Source organism: Colletotrichum siamense (assembly GCF_013390195.1).
Source record: "Colletotrichum siamense strain Cg363 chromosome Unknown KSG_Cg363_contig01, whole genome shotgun sequence".
Lineage (NCBI taxonomy): Eukaryota > Fungi > Ascomycota > Sordariomycetes > Glomerellales > Glomerellaceae > Colletotrichum > Colletotrichum siamense.
This window is the reverse complement of record NW_023501014.1, coordinates 2,848,388-2,857,979: the sequence shown is the minus strand read 5'-3', so window position 1 is coordinate 2,857,979 and position 9,592 is coordinate 2,848,388. Positions and strand designations below refer to the sequence as shown.

The 9,592-nt window shown below is 53.3% G+C and overlaps 1 protein-coding gene across 1 annotated transcript; it reads left to right on the top strand.

Annotated features, from left to right (window-relative positions):
• Nucleotides 1-208: 208 nt before the first annotated feature.
• LSP1 (Sphingolipid long chain base-responsive protein LSP1) lies at nucleotides 209-3,147 on the top strand (the record flags this gene model as incomplete). Its single annotated transcript, XM_036632581.1, has 3 exons — nucleotides 209-366; nucleotides 2,187-2,709; nucleotides 2,761-3,147. 3 exons carry the CDS (start codon nucleotides 209-211, stop codon nucleotides 3,145-3,147), a joined length of 1,068 nt encoding a protein of 355 aa, XP_036502135.1.
• Nucleotides 3,148-9,592: the final 6,445 nt, after the last annotated feature.

Sequence of the window (9,592 nt, the reverse complement as noted above, 5' to 3'; positions counted from 1 at the left end):
CTTACGCAGAAGAACATTCGTTGAATCTTCTACCCGCATCTATCGTCTACCACTTACCACTTACCCGGCTCTGCCTGCATTGGAGTGGCCAGCACAACTAATACCAACCTACCCACGCTCTTCCTAGTTCAGAGAACTGAACATCGAGCAAGTCACACAAACAACGCACAACTTGACCAACTTTGCCATCTCTACAGTCGACATCAAGATGTGCTTTGGAACCGGCGGCCGCAAGCACTACTACCACGAGGAGGTCATCCCCACGAGATACCACCACCACCACCACGGCCATCATCACCACGGACACCACCATGGCCATCACCACCACCACTCGCCTCGCGCAAGCTATACGAGCGTGAGGCGCTCGTATGTCGCCAACAGCCCGCGAGTCAGCTACGTTGAGCCTGTGGTCTACGAGCGAACGAGCCGCACCTACCGCCGAGATTAAATTCAGCTTCAGCCCTGCAAAAGAGTAGCTCCGCGGGAATGCGGATGGACGAACCTTCTTTTGGGCGGGGGATTAGACGAGCTGCAACGGAGCGGCATGATCGTTTCGAAATGAGAGGAGAAGGGACGAAAAAAGTTTGTTACACTGTCTAAGCCAGCATGAGCGACAACGCAACGCAGCGCAGCACAGGCAGCGATGGCGTCGGTCTACTTGGGAAGACATTGGTGTTGGGTATTTGATTTGCCGAGCTGGCGACTCGACAAAAGACTCGACGAATTTCACAAGTCGTCTGAAAGCTGGGCAACATCATCTCGACTGGGGGCATGGAGTTTATAATGTAGGATTCACGGCGTGTCCTTTTTTGCGATACTTGGGTCGGCATGAATGTTACGAAATATCTATGTTGTATGAATCACGGTTCTGGTCTTAGCCTTTCGGCAGTTCAATTTCTAGACTCTTGAATAATAACGCATGAGTGCTCAAACCGCGACAAAATGCGCATTCCGAACTGATCTGTGATGGCATCCGTGTGGGAGAACCCGCAAAATGATCGTAGGCCGGGGACGAGCACATTCAGGCGGCTCCCAAGCCGGAACGCTGCATCTGACAGGCCCCAGCAAGCGGGACGCACAACACAGCAGAGTGGGAGCATCTGCGGGCGGTTGTCAGCCGGGAGCCGTGATCGTGGAGTGATCACTCCGGCGCGACGGGCCAGAATTGGAGAAGTGGAGGAGGAGGATGATGAGGGGACTGGGAGGGGCAGGGAAAGACCCTTTTTTCCCGAGGTGTCGCCTGGGTCCCCCGTCACCGCCATGACATCATAGCGCGACCTTCCCAACCCTTCGTCATCTTCATCATCATCATCATCGCTGCACCCTCTGGAGAACACTACGCCGGGGGAAAAGTGCAGAAGGTGCATACGAAGGGCTGGCGCGGCTCGGCTTTCGTAAAAATTGGCAACTATCGAGCTGGCTGCGTCGGCCAGCCTGATGCCATTCCTCCAAGGCTCCTCTTAGCTACTCCTAGACAGCTTGACAGCACAGTTGGTGGATGCGCGCTGGATGCCTTCGTGGCCCTCTTGATCCCAACATGGCTAAAGCTTAAGCTAGAGCTAGAGCTACCTGCTCTACGGTTCCCCTCCTTTGGTGAGGCATGCCACCTGCCTGCTGCAAGATTATGACATGACTGTCTCACTCGGTGCCCTTCCCTCCCGAGTCAACCGCCGAGGACCCTGTTCCCCTTCTTAAAGTCTTCCTGATACCCTTGTCGCATCGCGGCTGTCGCATCCTACACTGCAACTTCCCTTCCTTAACGGCGCATTATTCTTGCTGCATACTTCCGATCAGAAAGGTCCACACGAGTCTTGGCTCTCAGTATCCGAAGCTGCCATCCCATCGAAGAGCCTTCCTTCCCCAGTCATAGACGCGCATCCCAACTGCAAGGACAAGGTTCCATCTTTCCAAATATCTAAAACCGATCGTGGCTCTCGCCGTAGGTGCTGCGTGAAAGAAGAGTAGGACGCTCCGGGTTATCACCCAATCGTTCCTATCCAGTTGCCATCATGTAAGCGATGTCGTCTCCCAACAAGCCACCAAAATCAGTGTGACCACGATGCGTCGTTTCTTCTCCTCCCGAAGTGAGGAGTCTGAACTCCCTTGCGGAGTGACGGCTATCACGTCCTCTCCGTGCCGACTTCCACCCTCAACTTTCTTCTGCTATCATGCTAACGCCGCAGTAGGAACCGCTCTCTCTCCATCCGTTCCGGCCACCGCCGCAACGGCTCCCAAAACACCTCTAAGCGAACTGGCTTCTCCTTCAACTCCCTGCGCGGTAACGTCCAGCCCGAGCTCTCACGCAAGCTCTACCGCCTCATCAAGAGCGAGAATAACCTCATCACCGCTCACGAGACCGCCGGCCGCGAACGCGTCTCCATCGCCACTCAGCTCTCCGAATGGGGCGAACAGACCAACGATGAGGCCATCTCTGACATCTCTGACAAGGTCGGCGTCATCCTCAGCGAGCTTGGCGAGCAGGAGGACCAGTATGCGCACTCCCTCGACGACTCCCGGGGCGTACTGAAAGCTATCCGCAACACCGAGAAGAGTGTCCAGCCGAGCCGTGACGGCAAGGACAAGATTGCCGACGACATTGCGAAGCTGAAGATGAAGGAGCCCCAAAGTGCCAGGCTTGTTGTGCTTGAGCAGGAGCTCGTTAGAGCCGAGGCGGAGAACTTGGTCGCTGAAGCTCAGCTGAAGAATATTGTACGTTTAAGGCTCCGGCGATGCCTCTCAACTTATACTAACGACCTCCAGACTCGCCAGAAACTGAAGGAGGCATATGAGGCCGAGTTTACCGCCACCATTGAGCGCGCAGCAAAGCAGATCATCCTCGCCAAGCATGGTCGACGTCTCCTACAGCTACTTGATGATACTCCTGTCGTACCCGGCGATATGCATCCCACGTATAACCACGGTCAGCAAGCGCGGCAGATTCTGAACGATGCAGAGGACGACCTCCGAGACTGGTCACCAGACCAAGACTTCACCCCTCAGACCGACACCTTTTCTGATGCTCAGACTAAGATTCATGACGAGGACGCTAGGATCGTTGCCAGCTCAGTGCCTGGGGAAAAATCACACGGCACCGACAATGCTAGCATCTCGAGCAGCGGTACTAAGCAAACCGAGAGCGTGGCTTGAGCATGGGAACGTGGTCGAAGGATGTCATTGGCATACATTTTCGGTATCCTAGGGAGTTACTGGAAGGATGGTGGACTTGGGTGCTTGATGCTGCGTTGTTTTATGTAATACCATCGATACGGCCGTCCTTCAATGATTAAATGATAATGCGAAGTAATCGTTTCTCGATATAAGGCGTTATCGTCCACATGACGATGGATGTGGAATAAGAGCTCAAACCATGAGATCGAAACGGAAGAATCTACACGACTAAACCATTGTCAACTTGATCGCCATCCGCCTTCTAATGTGTTTAGATCCTTATGGAGAGCTTCTAGTAAGCGTAAGGTGCCACTGGGTCTTGGTTTTTGCTTTACTTAATACGGCCATTCTCGTCAGAATCTAGCTACGCCTCGTTGTCTTCAAATTCCATATGGATACCACATGAGGGATCGTTATGCCTCAGGGTTCTTGAAAATAAGAAAGATTACTCTAGCAATAGGCTTCACATTGTAAGAGCTGCTGATACGGAATCCGCTCCATGCCATTTATTTGGTCTTGGTGGAGATGTTTTCTGCCATGAGCATGTGGAGAGATCGTGTGCTGTCGGCTGTCTCACGTTGGACGGGTTGTAGACGAGAAACTAGAACAGACACGACGATGCCTCTGATCGACGTCTCTCCCCGGGCTAGGATGGTAATAGGCAACTAATCGCATCGTCCTTTGGCGGGAAAGGTGATAAAACGAAGAGCGGAGAGTTACAGCAGTGGTAACGAGGGCGCAGCCCCCGATATTCGCAACAACGCGGGCCTCCGGAAGAGGAGCTCATATGCATGGAAGCATAGAGATTAGGAAGGCTGAGGGCCGTGATAGTCTGTGGTAAGTCGAGACGCTTGAATCCTAACGAAGCTGTCACCAGGCCATGCCATCCACGGAAAGCTCGTCTCTCACTGAGATTTAGAGCTGTTGCGCCCCAGAAATAAGATCTTCCCGCAGTCTCCCGCAGTCTCTGGGAAGATTGCCCATTCTGGTGAATGAGCAAACGTTCAACCTCCTATCTAGCTTTTCGACCAACGGTCGAAGTAGAGGACGGGTTAGGGTCGTTCCAACGAGAGAAATCGTGTTGGACGAGGACTGTTTCCCAACCAGCTCAACCAGCTCCAACATCCCATGCTTATCTGAGTAGACAAGCCCAGCGAAGTATAGCATGCGTCGCAGAATCGGGATTGTGGTAAATCTGCTGAACATTCGAGGTCCCCGAGCTATGGATTGATCCTCGGAAACTCTAGCTAAGGTGGATTGATGCAAACCTGACATCTGTACGTCTCAAACACCCATGGTTGGCTGCTCAAGCAAGTCGCCCAGTGATGAATTCATTATTTGATCCGATAGTAGTAAAACAGAGCATCGGATACATCAACTTCGTCTATTCTATTCATCATGCGCTAGATGACCTAGCAAAAGGTGAAGTCGACTGACGTTCTTTGCAACTCGAACTGGTTCCCGACAGCAAAGGGACTACACCGGAACCGGCGAGTCAGAGCCACAGACGGTTTCTTCCAACTCATATGTTATACCTTCAAATGGACTTTACTCGTTTGCATGGATATAAAAGTCAATCTCTAAAAAGAGTTGATAGAGATGTTAGATTGCGATGCCGTGGTTCGCAAAAGCACGAACATTCCCCGGGCATCACCATTATGAAATCAAACTGAATATGAGGCGTCCTAAGTGTTGGCTAGTTGATCATGCATTTAAATTCCCACATCATAGTTGGAGAAATGTCTGGTCGCGGAAACAGTGAAGTTTGATGCCGAATAACAGATGTCCAGTCTTACAGTGTTATATCACAAGATACCAGAGACCCCATCTCTCCACACACAACCGTCTTGATCTGTTTCATGTAACTGTCGTATTTGAAGGAATGTTCCATTCATTGCCACATGAATTGATCGTGTACTGGCCCCATTAGCTTGAGTTGCTCTGATAAAGAGGCCTTCTGCAGTCGCTTCCCGAGAACCTTGTTGTTGGCCGTGTTCCCAGCTTGTCACTTCTTTGTCTCGAGATCACAAATCGACTCCACGGGGCGAAACCCGATGCCATACTTCACACAAATACGAAGCACCCGAGCTTCCTTCAACGACACTCGCCGTGCAGTTGAACAACACCCGAGAATCACAGACTAACACCTGCGTTCTCTAGCCCAATAGCTAACATGTTCTCCCACATTGTAACTCTTCGTCACTCATGAGAGGTTGAAACTGGGCTGAGATATGAGTGTTATGGAATCTTATTATGAGTATAGTGAAATTCCGGCGAGAGCCAAATTCAAGCGCAACACACGCTGCGGTGGCTGCAATGGAGATTGCCTAGGTGTTTGAGTGTTCTCGGGCATGCTGGCACGCGGTGGTTCCTTGCAGGTGTATTGCACTTAGCTGGGCAAGACCAATAGTCGACCGTAGATTCTAAGGTCACGAACTGAATCCTGCAGGTTCATACAATGTAGTACGTCGCTGGGCACGAGGACAAGCGACAGCCCACCAAACTGTCCCAAGTCAATGGGGCAAACACAAACACCGCTGTGTTCCATCAATGCCGTTCAATGGTACACAACTGAAGATTGCTCGCCCTGGTAGGATGAGCTCTGATGACACAAACATGCACCAAGAGCACTAATAGCATAGCTTGTGAAATGATGCATCACGTGGACGGCAGATATAGCTACTCGATCGGCAATGGACATATCTCACGCCGATGCGTCGTACTCGCGAAGCTCTAAGCGAAGGGGAAAAAAGCCTTCTCGAAGAGAAACCCGACACCCCGAGACTGTCACAAGCGCATGAACGCATTCAATAGTGCGGTGCTGTGGGATGGTTCTCGATATGCGGCCGAGGAAGCTTCGCGGAGCCAAGTTCCGGAGCGACTCCACCTTACGGCCGTCAAACGGTCGTCGACGTAGACTTTCAAACGGCGGGTTGGTGCCCAAGGGAGCCGCGGGACCGGCCGGCACTGCGAGTCTCACAACACACCCCTGCCTGGTCCGACTTCAGACAGAACGACCGAGGAAGATGAGGAGAAGGAGGGCAGAAAGCAACTTTGTGCTGCATGCTAAGGTTGCCAAGGTTGTGCCGTCGTTGGCGTTGAGGGTATCGTGAAGCGCAGCCAGTGCAACCCCAACCGAACCATGCGCCGTGCGCATGTGAAGAAAAGGCCAACACGTCACCAACTCAAAAGTGCTGCGCGACCCTGTTGTAAACTTCAGACTGAGGCTTTTCAAGACATATTGCGATCGTCCCCCCTCCCTTTGGGCTTGGTCCTTCGCGGGGCCGCCGGTGACGGGGTAGCTAGCTCACGTCTGCGCAAACGCATGTGTGCCAAGCCGGTTTGTAAGCCTTGGGAATCCTGGGGAAGTCGGGTCTTCCTGGCCAGGGCTCTGAAGCCAAAATAAAAAAAGGCTCTGGCATGTCAGAGATATATTTTCTCCGAGTACAGCTGGAAGCTTCCCGTGTCATGAGCTATCAGTTCTATGACGTTATACGGGGTAGACAATCGTGATGGCATGCGATAGCGCGCGATTTGTAGCGAAACCACACGTTGCCTGATGGTTTGCGTGTGGAGCTGGATTGAGTTCAACTTCTGGGATGATCCCCCGTGCTTGGGCTCCTGGGTCGTAATATAGCGAAAGCATATAGAACGTTGAAGCTTTGCATTGGATCAGGGCCCGAGGTTCGGAAGAAGATGAGGTCGTCTCAGACTCGAGAACCATAGAAACGGACGAGCGTCCGTAATAACAGACGGGACTAAGAACAGCCCCGTTCAGCGTGGACCCCTTTTTTTCCTGGTGCAAAAGATGATTGGGCTTCTGCTATTGGCGAGTAACGACCGCCGCTGTGCTCCGATCGACGAGAGCTTGACTCGGACGACGACGGTGAAGCTCTTTGGGGTTTGTTCCGCTGGCCAGCGTCACTTGACAAAGATGGAGAGCTCCCCATCTTTGCCAAATCAGGCAGTATGTAATGCATCCCAACGTTGCATCACACCCCGAGTCCTGAAACCTCAGAATCCACGTGTGCTAACACGCAATTCGAAAATCCACAGACCGACGATGAGTATTTCGACGCTCAGATTTTGACGGGACGGATGAGCCAGCTCTCTAGGGCAGTGGCCTGCCAGCTAATGAAGCCACAATAGTTCCGAGCGACGTCCGATGGGTTCCGGCCGGGCAGCCCGTATCTCCCAAAACCCACTGAATGTGAACAAAGAACCTGCCAGGATGGTTCACGACGACCGCCGCAGCAGCACAGCAGCGCAGCAGCAGCTCTGCTCGACATGTGGGTTAGGCGCTCGAACCGCATGTTGGTCCTCGATGTACTGTTGTCTCGCCGGGCGATGGCCCACAGCTGCGGGAAAAGAGGCTGGGTAGCGTGACATTCTGCTCCAGGCAACCTCCTAAACAGCAGTGTCTCCCAACGGTTGCTCGCCAAACGGCTCCCTAGCACCAATGAGACCCCGGCGCCCCTCTAAAGATGGTGAATGCAACGAGCAAGAGGTTAAAACTGACCAATCAGCTACGGAGTGGTTGAGGCAGGCCTGATATTCCCTCCAACCGGTAAACACCGACTCAACGGGAGGCCTGGCAAGTGACCAGTCACTGATACAGAAGACGCAGGCCGAAGCGGTGACCGGCATGTAATCCATGGCCAAGTGGACGTGGGTTGCAGTGGCAAGCCAGCCGAGCCCCCCGATCTCATTCCAGGGGACCATTGTCTTCATCCTTTCACTGGACGAGACGAGCGGGGGGAGACGAACGCATCCGTGATCCAGAAAAAAAGTCTGTACAAGTCCTAGCGCAGTGGGCAGAGGAAGCAAAAGAAATGGTCCCGTTTCGTGGTCCACGGAGTGACCGCTTCCCAAACTGTCTAGCACCGTCTCGCATGGCGTTCCACCCATTCTTTTTTTCCTTTTGATCATCTGTCAGAGACTTGTGGCTGGAGGCGGCTTTGCAGGAGAGTTTTTGTCGAGAACAATGCTGAGGCTGCTCGACGGGATGCGGCTTGGCGGACGGCTAGTGCGGAGGTGATCGTACCCTTGATTTCACGACTCACGAGTTTGGAGCGTATTGGCCGAAGCGCCCACACGAGTCAATCGCCGCTGCAGGGTCTTCCGTGGCAGGCTGAAATTTGATACGTTGTTCAGCCCAAAGACACGGCATCGTGTAACCGCAACCCGAATTCCCAGCCGCGCAAGTCCGGCGGAGACAATGCTCAGGTTAGAAGACTCCTCCTTGGGGCCTGCCATGTGGTCTGGAGGACGCTTCGAGGCGAACGTCCTAGGAGGCACCTGGTAAATGAATGTATTGATAAGCCATCGCTTGCAGAGATGGCTTCGATCCTGGTGGTTACAGCCGACTCATAAGGAGGGATGTCGTCACAGGCGGCCGCGTGGAGCAGAAACAGCTTATCTGAGAATCCGTAGCGCGAAGGCTGTTACTCGCAAGCGCAGCCCGATGCTGTCGATCAACATTGAAGTCCAGGCAAGATGGCAGTGCTCGTTCACCGGACTAGACGTGCTTGGATCCGTAGTAGCATGATGTTCAACTCTGCTCGGAACTAGGTTTGTTGCCATGTTCCTTTGACTTGGTTCAAATCGTACGTGGGGTACTCGTACGGATTGAGCCCGTGGTCACAGGTTGTGCACAAGCTAACTGACCCATGGTTTCGTCCAGTCATCATGAACGGAAGACGTCCGATAAACCAAGCGCCAGCAGCAACGCTGGCCACTCATCCAGTTGCGGTGAGAACTGACAGATGGCGGATACCGCTTGGCTTGGTTGACAATACGGTTGGCTGAAGGCTGAAGCAGACGAAGCGTCGGACCATAAGCCACCACGGCTAACAGCATATCGGTACCAGCTTCCAAGAAGCCCCCCATCAAGCCGCGACGTGAGGATTTGGTCTGCATTAGCTCCTGTCGGAAGCGGTGATGTAGGGGTTCTCGGTCAGTGTGTTGCTGCTAAGAAAGTCAATCTGGCGTGCATGGTGGCAAGGCGCATCGAAATAGGGGTTCAACGATATGGTCCAGGCGCTATCCCGCCTCTTTTTCAGCCAGTTCCTGAACGGAGAGTCTGGGTGAGTGACAGACAGCCAAGGTGCGGGAACGCGTTGTGGTAATGGGATGGTCGGTGAAGTTCCAGACTGAACTGGACCGCGTAGACAAATGGGAGGTGTGTGTCTGGCTCAGGGGATTGTGGGCGGTTGACGGCATTGTCAGGGAGATTCCGATGTCGTTACTGGCATCGACCTCGTTCCGATGGGATTGTTAAACAGGTACCTTCCCGGGCTCGGGTTGGGAATGGGAATACCCTTGGCGGCCGCGACGGTCGAGTCAACCGCGATTGGACCTGAGGCAGGGCGGTGTGGCTCAGGGCCGAATCAGATTAGCGACGACTAGGACCACAGTGACGTCG